The 16,434-nt window shown below is 41.0% G+C and overlaps 3 protein-coding genes across 11 annotated transcripts in view; 2 read left to right on the forward strand and 1 right to left on the reverse strand.

The window, feature by feature from the left end:
• Window positions 1-16,325, forward strand: part of ORC2 (origin recognition complex subunit 2) — a 32,188-nt gene extending 15,863 nt beyond the window's left edge. Inside the window, exons 16-23 of one of the 8 annotated variants that reach the window (XR_012044284.1) lie at window positions 397-598; window positions 717-776; window positions 1,277-1,395; window positions 2,426-2,562; window positions 5,080-9,683; window positions 10,297-10,360; window positions 10,697-10,744; window positions 15,913-16,325. Coding sequence is in view for 1 of the 8 variants with exons in the window: in XM_072874117.1 (XP_072730218.1) it covers window positions 397-483 (87 nt within the window). In the remaining 7 variants the exon portion in view is untranslated. Of the gene's footprint in view, window positions 1-396; window positions 1,544-2,425; window positions 2,563-5,079; window positions 9,684-10,296; window positions 10,361-10,696; window positions 10,745-15,912 lie in introns of those variants that run through there. The other 7 variants (XR_012044283.1, XR_012044282.1, XR_012044280.1 and 4 more) reach the window with 7 other exon arrangements.
• NIF3L1 (NGG1 interacting factor 3 like 1) lies at window positions 3,739-9,449 on the reverse strand. Its single transcript, XM_072874124.1, has 7 exons — window positions 9,310-9,449; window positions 8,610-9,053; window positions 7,713-7,878; window positions 7,138-7,264; window positions 6,619-6,757; window positions 5,125-5,208; window positions 3,739-4,148 (listed from the first exon to the last, which is right to left on the reverse strand). The coding sequence occupies exons 1-7, from the start codon at window positions 9,323-9,325 to the stop codon at window positions 3,964-3,966; spliced, it is 1,161 nt and encodes a 386-aa protein (XP_072730225.1). The 5' UTR covers window positions 9,326-9,449; the 3' UTR covers window positions 3,739-3,963.
• Window positions 9,593-16,325, forward strand: PPIL3 (peptidylprolyl isomerase like 3). Of its 2 annotated transcripts, XM_072874125.1 has the most exons (8): window positions 9,655-9,683; window positions 10,297-10,360; window positions 10,697-10,744; window positions 11,942-12,016; window positions 12,832-12,925; window positions 13,596-13,663; window positions 14,122-14,240; window positions 15,913-16,325. In XM_072874125.1, the coding sequence occupies exons 3-8, from the start codon at window positions 10,742-10,744 to the stop codon at window positions 16,037-16,039; spliced, it is 486 nt and encodes a 161-aa protein (XP_072730226.1). In that variant the 5' UTR covers window positions 9,655-9,683; window positions 10,297-10,360; window positions 10,697-10,741; the 3' UTR covers window positions 16,040-16,325. The 2 variants fall into 2 exon arrangements, with proteins under 2 accessions (XP_072730228.1, XP_072730226.1); XM_072874127.1 differs by lacking the exon at window positions 10,297-10,360 and having other exon boundaries at window positions 9,593-9,683.
• Window positions 16,326-16,434: the final 109 nt, after the last annotated feature.

Genomic DNA, 16,434 nt, shown 5'->3' on the forward strand with positions numbered 1-16,434 from the left:
TTCTTCCTGAAGATCTTGAGAAGTAATGGACTCTGGAGCCTGCCAGTCTGCTTCCAACAGTTATCTGTATTTGCACGAGGGGAAGAATGCAGGCTAGTCCTAATAATGAGGCAGTATAGCAGTACTAGATATGGGAACACAGTGTTGGGGAGCTGTGTAGTGTCAGACTAGCACAGCCCACTAGAAGATTTCTCATATACTGACTTTTCTCAGTATTTGTGCATTTCCAGTGTTGCCCTAGTGAAATATTCCTGGTTTTTAGCAATGTAGTCCTCCTGAATGCTGGCCAGCTCTCACCCAGACTGCAAATAAACATTAGCGTTGCAGTGCTATCTAGTGGCTTGCATTGCAGTGTGCACTGGTGTTAACAGAATGTGTATGCATATCTGTTCTCAGGGAGCTGATGGTGTGGAATACTTATCAATTCCTGTAGATGACAGTACCTTGACCGACTTCTTAGAGAAGGAGGATGAAGATGTATAACGTTTCTCTGTTCTCAAAGCGTCTACGGCAATTGCTCTTAAGGGCTGCTGGAGAGGGGCCTATACTGAGATCTCTCTCCCTCCAACCCCAAGGCTGCTGGACTACTTACTGAAATGTAATAATTGTAATGAATTATGCTTGTTGTTCAACTACTTCAGGTAGTTTGGAATGATGACTTCTGTAAGCAAGGCATCTCTTGCTCTGTAGTTAGATTTGTCTGCTTTGTCTCTTAGCTCAGATGATGCCTTCTTCATATCTATGCAGCCAGCGTTACAGCCAGAAAAACAAACTCGGTAAGATTGTGCCTTCTGCTCTCTACCTCAACAGACAGGAGGGTTTGATTGCAGCAGTTTACTTGGGAAGTGCAAATCACTAGATGGTCAGAGCTTTAGTTTGTACTAGTGGTGCAACTTTTCTCAACCGAGTGCTTTCCAGTACTCCTTTACCAGTTAGACAAGACTAGCTTCCAGTGTATGAAGAAGCCAAGATTTATAATGCTAAGAGACCTGCCTTGACTGCATGAGGAAAGGAGAATACTAGTGGGTTTGGGATACTGTGGGTAACTTATTAAATTCTGGCAATAGAACTGAAGGACTTGCCCCAAACCCTTTTATAAGAAGATTTAGGTAATCAAAATTGTGATGGACTCAAGTCCTTGCCTGTTGGTGAGGGTGAGAGGATCCAGCTCCTTTGGTCTACTTTCCAAGTTGCAATCCAGGAATATGAAGAAGCTGTGAAGTTTTTTTGTCTATTTTTTAAAAGCTTGATTGTATATATGTATTTTTTACATCAGGAGTGTCCACTGATCCTGGAGGAGGCCTTAAATGCCACTTAAAAGCTCTCCCTTTTTTAAGTCCTTAGAGGTTGGGAGACTACTGAAGTTTGACAGCTTTTCTTCACTTTGTTTCTCAGGTATGTGGGAGTAAGCCCTATAGTTCCATCAACTGTAGTCTGCCAGCCAGACTTCAGGGATTCTGTATGTCTAATATTTGGTAGCTGTGTTACAGCTCAATGTTGTAATAGTTCAAATCAATCAAATAAAGTACTTTATTAATTTTCATTAGCTTGTCTTGTCTTCCACGATCTTTTTATGTTACAGGAAGATAGAGATCCTTCTGGCAGTTGTGTGAAAGCCTTGTTTTCATTATTACGTCAAATATCTGTGCAAATTCTCATGCAGTGTGCAGAAGATGTCAAACTAATTAGTAAAAATATTTTATATTGTTTCTTATAAGGTATCAAAATTAAAAATAGTTTGCCTGCCTTTTAAATACCAGTATATAGCTTTTGAAGAGAACCAAAACATCACATGGAATAATAGTTACCTGGTCTACCCCTCACTGACAGAAGCAACAGACGGAGGTTTACAGCCTGACTTTTGTTTGTATTGAAAACATGGGGTATCTGCTTATCCCACTGACAATTTGATTCTTCAAATATAGGACCTAATTAGCTTTGCTGGAGAGTCTGATGGGGGAAAAACTGGTACATGCCAGCAGTACTCTCCAGCTTCCTCCCCTAGGACATTTTCCAACTAACATTCTCTTTTGGTGGCACTTGCATCTGCATTTTACAGGCTGCAATTCCAAAACTTTGCAAAATGCATCAGGTCCTGCCTGTCACCACTTAAGCTACCGTCAGAATCACTAAAACAGTGATCAAGGCATTGTGTTGTACCCAAGTTCTGTAAGTCAGTCAGATGTAGGGTTCAAGAACAAGAACTCTGCCACTTGAAGAGATGTGTTCTTGGAAAAACTTAAAAAGTATTGTAGCTAACCAGCAACTACATCCTATTTTGCTGTCCTTTGACTCTCTCTTTACCGTTCCTATGAAACTCAAGATTTAATTTATACTCTGAGTATATATGGAAGACACCAGCTAATGTGTTTACAGATAGTGATATTGTGGTGCATTTTCAGTGCAATTATATCTGGTTTTCTAGATGTGAAATTTACTTCAATGAAGCGCTATAACCATCCTGAGTTCAGAGTTACCTGCTAACAGTTTTGGTAGACTACCAGATGCCCATACAGGCCAAGAGGAGGGCTGCAGGAGATACCACACATCTGCTAAGAGAAGGTTAAGTTTGAATCAGTTTTTGGCTGCTACTGATTCTGTGATGCGAGCATGCAAGCTAAAGAAAACTACTGTGAATTAATTCCTGTGGGTTTTGTGTTTAAAGTATTTTATCCTGATTTCATGCTGTTTCTGGACAACTACTCCATCTATACATTAACTTGCTGTCTCTTGAATTCTGTGTATGTACTAGGGTAGTAGCATTTTAATGTATTCTATAGCAATACAGAATTGTTGGATTTGGAGGGATTTGGAAGGACTTCTACAGTCCTTTCCTTTACTTGGGAAAGAAAAAATTTCTTCCCACTTCCTGTTCCTCAGCTTACTGAGAGGTCTTCATAGTATTGATAAGAATGATGGCCTTTATATAGCCTCAGTAGCTTCAGATAATACTGGAGTCATCTCTTTCCACTCAAATATAAGTGGAACAAGACATATGCAATTATGTGGTAAAGACATTGCTTGATGAGCCAGTTTTATTAACTTAAACTTAAAAGGATGATGCCAAGATCTTTACAAATTTGCAGTGGAAATATTTTCATTTTGTTTAAATATTCTTCTGGTGTGCAGATAATCCGGAGATGGTAAGGTATGCAACCAGAAGATTTTTTTTTCTTTTAAAAAAAGGCAACAAAAAACCCTAACTTAAAAAATAAAAACCAAGCATTATCAGTGGTGAAAATGCTACTTGTTCAGTTTTAGTAATCCTGTAATTAAGAGCCATAGTTATAGAAACTGTTTTTAAAAGAAAGTAAGAAAGGCACATTAATTTACAGCTTTGTTAAGGAATTGAGTTTTAACCTTCCAAAGCTTTTTTAGTTGAGAGTCCCTCTATTAAACAGCCTTAAAGCTGCATTAATGGTAGATTGTGCAATTGAATACTAGTACCAAATACCTGAATTGCGTTCTATGTTTGCATATGAGTGGTGTCTTAATAAAGCTGTTCATGCACGTGGCTGATCCACCCCCTTTCATTAACTATTATCAGGAGATTTATTAGCTAAAATATCAGTGATTTGTACTGACATGATTTGACATAACTGCAGTAGGGTAGAACTGTTGTGTAAGCTTAAAACTAGAGATAAGTCAGGTTTTTATATTTTACCCAAACCAATCCTTGAGTATCAAGTTATCAAATATATCTAGTAAGTGTATGCAGTAACAGTAAATTTATTCAAGTGCAGCCCAGTAATTGAGTAAATCAGCCTTCTGTAGCCCAAAACAAGCATTTATTTATCTGACAGATGACAAAATATATCCCAAACTTTAATGGAACATATAATATAATCATTCTGTATTGAAGCAATTCAGAGTATCTTCATTAAGCTTGCAGTTGGATAGGTCTGTGCAAGATACCATGAAACTCTTGAGTGAATTCTCCCACTCCTCTTTTTATTTTTTTTCCTATGCCACCTGGAGAGGATCTCTATCTTTCTCAGACACAATTATGTTGATTTTGTTCTGTAGGTGGATAGCTAGCATGTCACGCAGCTCTAACAAGAAGCCTCGCTCAGTGTTACTGTGTTCACACAGAATAACACTTATCCCATTGGCAACTGCATCCAGAATGTCATGGTGGGACATCTCTCCTGCCATTTTGAGAAAGAAATGCCATGTAGATCACTAACAGTACGGTTTAGGTAACCAGTTCTTCGCAACGTATGCAGAATCTTAGCTAGAAGCTGGGAAGACTTAACAGGGGATGTAGCCCATAAGGGGGAATACAACACCATCTGCTCAGTATAAGAACATGGAACACACCTACTCTAGTGTCCCTTGAAGGACTTTCAGCTGATATTCCCTGTATACAAGAGACTAAACCACAGAAATTCCTTGTCCTCTTTGAATAGTGGTAGATCTTGCCACTTTGGGCAGGAAATAAGAGTGCGCAGAGTGGTTTGGAAGTGGACTGTCTGGATGTCATGTGGGTTGCTGTGATGGAGGACGGCATTGGGAAGCCTTGCGAAGAGGGTGTCTGAGGGTCAGATCTGCAGGGCTGTATATAAAGGGCAGATGGGACGTGCCTTGCCAAAGAACTTGAATTAAGTACTACAGAATGCAAGGCAGCCTTCACATTGTTGAGCAAGCTGTAGAGAGTAGCTGTCCCACTGTCAGAAAAGAGGATAATGGACTAAGTGTCCCTTTGGTCAGATACACTATGGGGTTCCTTTGGAAGATTCTGTAGACTGTATTATATTCCATTTTCCATTAAGGAATTCTCTAGGGAACTAAGGAAATACCTTGTATCTTGCCAAAGGACAAACACACTGAAGGTTGCGATAGACTGCCATCAACACTGATGTTGTGTTGAAATAATGCCTGTATAGCAATGTTTTAATTCAAATAACCTTCGCTGTGCCACACAGCCATCTGATCCATGATATCTCTACTTTAATGTTATTCTTCTATCGTTCCAATAACTAACTGATTGTTTCTCAATTATAACAGGTAATTCTTTCTGGCCAAATCTTTCAACAGCCAGTCAACTCTTTTCTTTTTTCCTTTTTTTTATTTTCCTAGTGACTATTTTTATAAAGATAACAAAACAGCAACATAATCTTTTACCTGTGAGATAGAGGTCAGCTTCCATTCCCTTCAGGACACTGCTCCCAGAACCAGCACACAGAGCAGCTTTCTTCACTGGTGATTCTGCAGAATACAAGGTGCCATAATTAAACTCTTTTCCCTCTGCCCTTCCCTCCCCCCTTCAGCCTTCATGTCAGTATTGTTATTAATTGTTTCACAATAATACTACCTTGATTTTAGGGTCAATGTAAATTTGTTGGAGGAAGAGACATCTGTCAGTTTTAAATGGTCATGGGCCTTTAACATCTCTAATAATACAGCAAAATCCTCTGTGTACCAAATAGATGTGTAGATCTTTTTCTTCAAGGGGTAGGAAAGTTTGCAGAAAACTACAGCACAGAGGCTGGCTGCTGGCTAGTTCTCTCCTAGTGAGGTGTTACTTAGTTATGTTTCTGAACCCTTTAATAGGCTGCTACTCCTTCCAGGACTCATGTTCTACCATCATTAGTTTTCCAACTAATGATACCACTAAGGCAGCATTTTGCATCTGAGATATACTGGTTCCTAACTTTTAGCTCTCAGAAGGCCAATCTCAATGCAAGCTGAGAGCTGCTCCACGCCATTTAAAATTTGCCCATTTGCTATGATTGCTGATTCCAAGCTATTACATATGTGATAGTGATAGGAAATTTAATTCTCCATATATATTACATTCACTACAGAGAGGGGACACACAACACAGAGAGAGAGTTTTCAAATTCTGTTAAGGTTTTACAGTATGTTGCCATGTAATTACTGTTGATTTAAGTGGAGCCACACCACTACAATCCCACACAATGAGAGGCTTCAAAATAGTTTGTGGGTTTTTTCATGCAATTGATAGTATAAGAGGCTTCTAGTAAGACTTCTGTCTCATAAGTTACAAAGAGTTCTCAACAAATTTGCTCTCACAAATTCTAATAGCTGTGCTCCTTGGAGATTAGGATAGGTAACTGGGATAAGAGGACACTTGCTCCACATTTTACTAGTGACCCACTGTTTGAGCTAGGATAGTTCACCTTCTTTGCCACTATTTCTCTTTCATCAAAACATGGATAGTTACATGTTCATAAGGATACCATAAAGCATCTTACTATTTTAAGGTGCTTTGAAATTTAACATTCAGTCACAAAAAAGGAGTGTACAATGAAATGGTACACATTTGTGTCTGATATCCTGGGGGGAAAAAAAATCTTAGTCATTATACAAATTATGAAAAAGGATGTCTTGTGTTCAACTTGTACTGTCCCTTCTTCACAGTGACAACCAGCATAATATAGAACTTCCAATTTAAAATACAGATGAGATTCTTTTTGCGTGATTGTATCATTTAAATTCTAAAATGCTGTTTCTTGTCTTTAACAGTGCTTCATACTACTTGGAAGTAAACCTATCCAAGGCAGCAGTATTTCACATGCTCATGCACACACTCACACTCCTTGTCTTCCTGGAATACTAGATCTAATGGACAGTCGTACTTGCAGGCCTGTTTACCTAGTGTCTTCCCCATTCCCACGGCTAAGCGGATGTAGGGTAATTTTAGGTGGCTTTTGATACGCTCAATTATGTCTGACAAGGAGACTGGCTCGCTCAGTGTGCACAGACGTCCCATTCCAGTATGAGGAAGAGGAGGCTGAAAAGAAATTAAAATTACTGTGAGAAAGCTGACCCCAGAAGTTTGCATTGCTTTCCATACTGTACAAAGATGAGTACATTGGGTATTCAGGAATGCCTCTGAACTTTATGAAAAAATAGGTATGTGATGTTCTCCCATGTAACATACTAACTATACTAGCTATTGGAACTGAGTTAAGAATTAGTATAGGCCACACAACTATTTGCATTGTTTTGGAAAATGTGTGTGGCTTCAAATCCCCACAGGCCAGTATTTCAGAGCACCGACAGGGTAGCATAGGAAACCTGTGATGCTACTATAGTACTGCATTTCAGTGTTTAGGGCACTCAGCTCACACAAGTAATACATTCACTGGAAGTAATAAGTGATTTTGTTACCTTTTGTAATAAGAGAATCTCAGTCTTGTGATAAAGAAGGCTGTTCTGGGACAATAATGCCACCACCTCCAACAGTGCTTTCTGAGAGCAGTTCAAACTGACTCGTGTTTGCTCCTCACCTTCAACCCTGAGGAAAGATATGCTTGGTGCTTGCTAAGAAACTAGATAAAATTTCAGCATCATATTAATATAAAACAAAGCTATTCTATCCCAGTGGCTATTCTACCACAGAGAAAGGAAAAAAGAAGGCATTGTAATAGCCTAGCCTAGTCTAGTCTACTCTCTTGGAAGAAACAGATAAGGGAATTTAACTCAACCGTCCTCATCAAATTTCCTGTTAATACTCTTCTTTACCAACTCTAATCTATGTGATGCTACACTAAGTTGCTGCTACCATTTAGTATAACACAGATTGATCACAAAGGGATGATTATTCTTTAAGTTTCTAGACCTGCTGCTGAAAAAAACAGCAGCAATGCACAGAGGAACAAAGTAATTACAACAATAAAATAGAATTCCAGCAACTTACTGTTTCAAACAACAGAAAGAATAAAACATTAGAGCGAAGCAGATACCTGGCAGGAAGAGTAGTGAGACAGGAGATCTCTTGGATGTCTTTGATTTTGGACAGCACTGTGTCCAGATGCTCAGTGTTGTCTGTGCAGAATTCTACCCGGTGAGTGCCCTCAGCTGGATAGCTTGGTGCAGTTGATGGATGCAGTGGGACGGAAGTACAGGCACCTGAGAAAACAGTACAAGATTGCTGTTTTATAAAGCTGGATAAGTATCCTAATACTGATTTAGCACATATCCTAAAGAGATGCAACAAGAAGATGCAAATTTTGCACTTGAATCCATTTTCCCTGACCAGAAGTGAAGACGTCTTGCCCTGCTGTCTCCATTAGGCACAGTATATTTTAAGCACAAAGAAGTTGATGGATATATATTATTTGTCATTCTTAATGCCATCTGTTTTATCCTAAGAATTGTACAAAACCAAAATAGTTTCTGATCTGTAAATCAGGCTGGGAAAGACATAGCTGTTTTCATTTCTGAGCCACAATACAGGATAAAAATCTAGAATAATTTCAGGTACCTTAAGTCCTTTGCAAACAATGAGATCTTGCACTTTATAAATTAAAGGTAGTGATTTAAAGTCAGTGGTCTAAACTTTGCAACCAAGATGGACAATAAATATGCTGCACCAGTTCTGACTACATCCAATAGTACAGTCATGCATCTGAAAATGTCCTCTAGCGTTTGTATCTGGTACTTCTCACCAAGATAAATTCCTAAAATATGTTTAGGGTACTCAGAAGTACTAGAAGAATATGGGGCGGGGGAGGGAAGGACGTACTCAAATCATACCTGTGAAAGCTGGAAGAAAGGAAAATGAGGGAAGGTCCCCACATAAAATAACATATACTGATGAATAATTTTAAAATTTTTGTTTGTTTTTAGCAGAATCTCACCGAGTCCCTTTGTTAGCCAGTTATTGACTCCGTGAGGTATGGCATCGTATGCTGTATGCGGAGAGTAAATCCCGATTCTGTGCTCCAGGGCTCGGACCACCAGCCGTTCCTTCCAGGTCTTCCATGTTATTCGCTTGAGTGGTGTGAATATAGGAGGGTGGTAAGAAAGAATAAGGTCTGCCTTCTTCTGCACTGCCTCTTCCATCACCTCCTCAGTGAGATCGTTAGTGAGGAAAAGGGTGTTCACAGTGTGGGGAGGACTTGGTTCCACCAGCAACCCCACATTGTCCCAGCTTTCAGCCAGAGAGAGGGATGCAAAGTCATTCAGGGCAGAAACGAGCTCCCGGAGGTTCATGAGGGAGCACGAGGGCTGGCGGCCCACAGCACGGATGCAGCGGAGAGGCCGGTGAAGCAGCTGTGTGCCAGGCAGCAGCATGTAGCTATCTGTAAAGGGGGTAAAAAAAGGCAGGAATAAGCCTAGGTAATTCAGTGCCTGAAACAGCAGAGTTATGAGTGCTGGGGCTGCGAATGCCGCCCCGCTGACAGAGGGGAGCGCGGCCCAGCCTCCCTCCAGCAGCCGCCGCAGCCGGAGGTCCGCCGCCTTGCCCCGGGGCGCCGGCCGGGAGCACACCCCCCGTGCCTCGGGGCTCTCACGGTGAAACACCGTAAACGACCCTGTAGAGTCGTGCAAGAAACGTACGGAGCTTTAACTTCATCCATCTTCACGCGCTAAAACCGACGCGCGGAATCCAACCGGAGAAGCGTTTGCCTCTCGGCGAGGGGGGGAGCAAGCAGGACCGGGAGAGGCGGCCTTGAGTCACCGCCAGCGGCCTGCGCCGCGGAGGACTCGCCGCCGCCGGGCCCCGCACTCACCTCACGCTGGAGCAGGGCCAGGGCCGCGGGGCGGAGCCTGCGCCCGGCCCCGCCGCTTCCGCCGGGCTAGCGGGGCTGGGGGCGGCCTCTCCGCGCCGTGCCGGCGGTGAGCTGCGGCGAGGGTGGCCCAGCCCCTTCCTGCCCGCGTGAGGGGAGCCGCTTCCCGGCGGCGGGCGCTGGGTTTGGGTCCAGCCTCGGCAGGTTTGTGGGAGGCCTCCGTGCGGGCGAGGCTGAAGGCGCGGGGGCGGCGCGGGGAGGCCGAGCTGGCGGGAGCGCGGGGCAGCGGGGACGGCGGGCGCCCCGGGCGGGGCGGTGCCGCCTGAGTCGCTCGCCGGTGGAGAAGCCGGGCCGCGCCGCGCCCTGCAGCGATGGGGGTGGCGGGCGTGCGGATTCCACACGTCCTGTGCGTGGATTTTCGGTGGAAGTACCTCACATCGGCAGAAAAGGAGCGATAGCTCCAAGCTGTCGTTGGTCAGATCGGAGCCGAAGGCAGGTGGGTTGCCGTGAGCGCGGTCGGTCCCGGGATGCTTAACCGCGGCGTGCGCGGTGCCGGTGCTCGACCTGGCGCCCCGCCGCCCAAGGCGGGCTGCAGTCCGGGGTGAAGGCCGGGCCGGAGCTGGCTGCTGGCGGGTTCCCCGGCTTCTGTGAGAGGCCTTGCCAAGGCTGGGGGCGAGCCAGGGAGGGCAGTATACAGAGAAGAAATTAGCGTGTAAAGCTGTTGCTTTCTAGGCAACGGCGACTTTATTATCATCGTTCCAAATGCTTTGTTTGAAAATATTACTAAGATAAAGTTTGATCCTGTGCTTGGATGCAGGTATCTGTCTGTTGCAGGCACTGACAGCTGTCAGAAGGTGGCTCCAAATCACACTTCTGTTTAGGTACTGGCGTGTGGCTTTCATCTGTTAATTTCTGTCATTTATAAAACCATAATCTGTCGAAAAGCTGCGATTGCTTAGTATAAACTTTCGCCTTAGGAAAGGGTGTTCTTTTTGCCCCCACCTCCTTTCTCTAAGCTATTTTGTTCTACTCCTTTCTAGTTCTTTATATGCTGCATAGTTGCATAATGCAAGTAAAACATTTATCCACAGAGTCACTTCAATGGCACTGTAAAACTGCGTGGTGTAAAAGCATATAACCACATAGATATTTTAGAATCAAAAAGAATTGGGGATTGGTGGAAAAAAACCAACAAATTTCATATATTTTCTTTGCAGGAAATCGCTGTATACAAATCTACCTCAGCTTTTTGATAAGCAGACATGGTGAGAACAATAGCACTTTTTATATATTTTCATTCTTTCTGAAATGGTCATCTCTTGGAAAATGAATAGGTGCTCTGCATCTCAAAGGATTACACATTTTACTCTGATGCTGTGAAGGATTTGTAATGAAAAGTTGAGGTTTTCATTTCAGACTTGTAACAAGATATTGTGAAAAGGAAAATAGGCCAGTTTACATCAGTCTAAAATATAATTAGACTTTCAGTTCTAAGGTCCTAAATGTTAATCTTACTTTGGCTAATACTTGGTAATCTGGTTTGGTTTCTTTTACTACAGAAGCATTATTCAAGTTGCAAGCACATAGCCCTGCTTGAGTGTATGTAACCTTCTGCACTTCCAGGCTTTTAAAAGTTTAGCAAATCAGGAAACAGAGATAAGACTGTGTGTTAAACTGTACATACAGCTTTTATAGCATCTTCATGGACATTGCAGGCAGTTATTTTGTCTTCTTTACTTGTATTCTTCTGGATAAGTATGCCAGTATCAACATGATGCTGATTTTTATTAGTTTTCCTGTACACTTATCCCCAGTATAGCCCCACAGTAATTGTTTTTGCACAGTTTAGCACTTTCCATGGGAGCACTGTGATGTATTTGGCCTATAGAGATATATTTGCTTAGGTGGCTGGGTAACTGCCATTTTAAATTTTATGAAGGTTATTCATAAATTCTTAAGAAAAGTGTGTATTTTGTAGATTTGCTTGTTTGTGAAGGCAGATTATTTACAGTGCCATTCAGAACTAGCCTTATCACTCCAAAGGCTGCAGGCAAGTAACACACATCAGTTGTTCCTCTGGTTGTAAACCAGTGAGGTATGTGTACCATGCCATCATCTGAAATAGTTATAACCTTGATTCTTCAACTTGGCAGTTAAGTGACTGAGTAGGTCCAGTTTGCAAATGAATAATGTAGCTCTGGAGCATAGCAGCATGAAACAGAGCTTCTGCATTACCATGGCGAACTTGATTTGTCTTGAAATTAAATGAAATCAAGTGCTTTCTGGTGATTTCACTGGAAGTGTGGAAGTTTTGTGGCAATAGCCTTGCCTATGGCCAAATATTGAAACAATGGTTATATGCAGTGGAAACTTGCTTATGTTCTTGGTGGGACTGGGAAATAAAACTGAGTCTGTTAGTATTCCTTTGCTAATTTAATTATTATTTTCTGCCTCTTGCTCAGGCTGTCACGCTGCATACTGATGTGGGAGATATTAAAATTGAACTATTCTGTGAGCGTACACCAAAGACTTGCGAAGTAAGTCAAGTAACAGGAGCGGGATTGCCTAGTGTGAAACAAAGCAGTAGAAATAGCGAAGACTGTAGAGGAGGTGAAGTGGCTTTTGCAATTCATCTTTTCACGTAATGGAATACTAACATTTTAGGCTGGTACAGTGCCTGTGCCACTCGTGGAACTTGTGTACTGTATACTTGTGCACTGTGTCATACTGCCTAGAGCTTCGCTGCCTGTTTCTCACCAGATAAGGTTTAGCTAAGGGCCACTTCTCTCCAAGTTCTAGCATCTTCCAAAGTGTCCTTTGCCCTTAAGGGCAAATATGGCACATGGCTTGGGATTCCCAAATTTCCCTGGGTTTGCTCGCACTTGCACAGATTTGATTTTAATTTAAAAGAGTGAGAATCACTCCCAGTTTGTCAGATGCCCCAGGTTTTCCATTCTGCCATAAACTTAAGGTTAAATTGAAATAATTTACTTTTTAACTAACAAAGCTGAGGCATGAAGTTATTGATTACAAAAGCACATTTACAAAATAAAAATGTTGAATGGAAGTGATACTCCTGAGCATGTCTCAGGCTTCTTATTTGTTCCTCAGGTCAGACAACCTTGTGCTGTAGGCTTTATTTAAAATCCTTTGTATCTGTGACAGTGTCAAAGGAGCATATTAACTATAATTTGTTTATGACTATTTTGTGGCAATACTCTTGTGGAATTCACATGGTCACAATGCAGAGCAGAGGCAAAAGGGTTAGTCTTGGTCCTGCCAATGCCATTATTTTAGTAGGAGAATACTATTTCTGAATTGTTTGTTAATACAGTTTGTTTCATTTCCTTAGAATTTCCTGGCTCTTTGTGCTAGTAACTACTACAATGGCTGCGTATTTCACCGGAATATAAAGGGCTTCATGGTTCAGACAGGGGATCCATTAGGTAAATTCTTCTGTCAGGGGGTCTCTATAGAAAAATGTACATAAAAATAAAATATAAAGAAATATAAAGGAATTATAAGTATGAATATTAAAAACATAAATAAAGTAAAAATAAAATATAAGAATCATTGTATTGTTGATAGAGATTTTTATGATGAGATTAGTTTTCTGTGGTGAGCTTACAGGAGAGCAGCCGTTACCCTAGTTCTAAATAATCATGCAGTAGTAAAGCATTCTACAAACTTTAGTTTTTCCAGCTATTTCCACTAAATATGATGGTTCTGCTGACTTACCAGCTGTTGAACAGGTAGCAGTTGCTACTATGGTTTCTCTAGTTTCTGCCTGAAAGGCTACACTGCCTCTAAAGCATTTGGGCAAAATGTCCCAGACAGTGTCAACTGTTTGGCAGAAAATCTGACTCAACTGCGTGTCAGTTTATATTCATACTGAATTTAATTTGAGGATATGTCAGTGTTTTGTTCTACTACTTAACAGGTGTTCCTTATATAGAGTTGTGTCTCTGCTCAGTATCAAGACATGAGAACCTGATCCCTACCTCAAATGAGTTACAGTCTATCTAGGGTCTTTGTTGTAAAATGTTACAACAGTACGTAGTTTCTGGATTTTTCAGTCTGAAAATCCAGTAATCTATTGTGGTGCTTCTTTGTCAGGCACTGGGAAAGGAGGTAATAGCATCTGGGGCAAGAAGTTTGAAGATGAATTCAGTGAATACCTAAAGGTATTTCTGTGCTCTCCATACGCAGTTATGTTTTCATATGAATTTTCCTTACAGGTTGGAGAACGATCAGCATTGTGTTGTACTGTATTAAATACCTCTTTTGTAATTGTGAAGCAAAGTATAGTCTGGCAATAAAGGGATAGAAAGCTTATTATTAAAATAGGAGCAGGCATTTTTGTACTTGGCAAGTTAGGTTTGAGGGTTTTCATCACTGAGAACAGAAGTAGAAAGAATTTGTAACAAAGTATTTTTCATGCACTGAAGGCAAAGAAGTAATTTTTCATTGTAAGAGCAATTTTGAGGAGCTAATTATGGACTGTGATGGAATATATTAGCAACCAAGATTTGTTCTTAATAATGGTATTGAGGCAGAGTACTAAGCCCCAGAGCACTTTGTACAGGTTAAAGTCCTGCTTTCACGGATGTGTATTCATGTTGAGGTTTTTCCCCTCTTTCAGCACAGTGTCCGTGGGGTAGTTTCAATGGCAAACAATGGTCCGAATACCAATGGATCGCAGTTCTTCATCACTTATGGCAAGCAACCACACCTAGACATGAAGTACACTGTCTTTGGGAAGTGAGTGATCCAACTGCATGCCTCCTTATCATAGTGTGTGAAGGATCTGAATGTTTCAGGGCCCATGCAATGCAAATTTAGAAGCTTCTCATTCTAAAACTCTTTAAAATATCGGATGTGTATATGTAAATGTATGCTCTTGCACTGTCACCAGAAGTAGTTGCTCCAAAATGCTGCTCCATTTTTCTTAGTAGTAGGGAATTCAGGGGAAATAGGCATATTAAAAATTACCTCAAGAATGGAGCTTTTTTTTCTTTCTTCCCCCCTCCTCCCAGTTGTTCCAGCTTGCCTTTTCACCCATGCCCAAATGGATACAGCCTGATTTTAAGCAAACTCCAGAACAACTGGATACACAGTTGTAGGGGTTACTGAGAGGCAAGAATCTGATTTGGGACTGGAGGTGGGGATAGGTGTGGTACTGACATGGTCATGCTTCTGTTCAGGTGGAGCTTCCTGTTAGTCAGATGATAAAACTCACAGAACTGACAGTTTATAAAATCAGATGAGATTGTTTGAGATGCATCATTATTTTAAAACATTGTTATGTTGATAGGCACTACTGATAAGATATCATCCTTAAAGCAAATGTTTAATTTTTGAGTCTTTCAGATACTGCTTTTTCTACCTCAAAATCATGGTAATGTCTTTTCTTTTGCTTGTTGTTAAAAAAGTCTCTAGGGTACAAGTGAATCTGCTGAGAAAAAGTTGCCTTTATTAAATGGAGTTAAATATTCAAAGGAAACTATTGAAATGTGAAAATACAATTTTTGACCACTTGTATTGTTTATAGGCATCCAAGTATAGGTGTTCCTTTCATTTCTGAGTTTGTTTAGAAGTGTGGTTGGAAGTTTTTTTTAGACATCTTTCTTAGTAAAGAGTAGAGGCTCTGACAGATGAACGTTGCCAGATTTTCTGTGGCAGTTTAAGATATTACTGCCCCAGTTGCAGAATCAGCAGAACAGCATATGCATAGTCCCTGCTGGCCCACAGTTCGGCATCCTAGATTCAAAGAGTTGATGAATGTGACTGAATTGAATTGTGAACAGCACAACATGTTTTCTGCCAAGTCCATTACTGGGGAATAAGCTGCCAAGGTTTACCAGAGCTAGTTATTTAAACAAAAAAATAAGAGGTTTATTAGAAGAATCTCTCTTGCCACTTCTTTAGCCTGGACAGGAAATCTGAAAGCCTAAACATATTTGTACCATTAGATTTACACAATTATTAACGATTCTGTCCAATCTTGTCTTTGAGTCAGAAGGTTAGAAATGATAATCTCACATATGGAAGCTGATTTTCCAGCCGTAAGATTTCAGTAATTCACAGTGAGGTTTGGTGTGGCCAGTACCTTGCTGCTACTTAAACCTATACTATGATCGGTCAGTCCTGCCTGCCAGGAAGTGCAGCCAGGGTCTTTATACAGCTTTGGTTGGTATAAAATACGATACTGTTAGGTCAGTGGGAATTATTTGTACTTTTTATGAGAATCTGTCATGGATGCTTCAAAATACGTTATATGCCATATATAATGTTTTGGTTGTCTTATTTGTAGCATTTGCTTGCGAAGTCCTTGCCCTGTGATACTTAACTGTAAAGTGCTTTGAGATACCTCAATTGTGAAATTTAAATCATTATTAGAAGGAGATTCCTAGCACTTCTGCTTTTCTTCCAGAGTTATTGATGGCTTGGAGACCCTGGATGAACTGGAGAAGCTGCCTGTGAATGAGAAAACCTACCGACCTCTTAATGATGTTCGCATTAAAGATATTACAATTCATGCCAACCCTTTTGCTCTGTAGCCACAGAATGCCTCGACACATTCTTTAGAGACTGGTCAGGTCAACTGCTGGATTATGGGGTTTAAAGTGTTATTAAAAAAGGGTTACTTGAGCTGGATCATACCTTTGCTCATTGAATGCAGGATTTTCAGGAGTTGTGGCATTGTTTGGGAGTTGTTACAGGGAAGTCTTGTGCTTTAGAAGCCAGTTTTTCCAGAGTATCTTTCAGGATTTTGATTTTTAAATGTTGCTTTTTATACTTGTAAAGTAAGGAAAGACTTTTTAAAATATAATTTTTTTTTGCAAATCTTTGTTTTCTGCCTTATCTTTCTTAGTGATACTATGTTAAAAAAATGTCCTTTGCTACAATTTCATACTAGCACTTTTCTGAAACTTTCCCATGTAAATTCTAACCT

This window comes from Ciconia boyciana, chromosome 10 (assembly GCF_034638445.1).
Source record: "Ciconia boyciana chromosome 10, ASM3463844v1, whole genome shotgun sequence".
NCBI classification, from domain to species: domain Eukaryota; kingdom Metazoa; phylum Chordata; class Aves; order Ciconiiformes; family Ciconiidae; genus Ciconia; species Ciconia boyciana.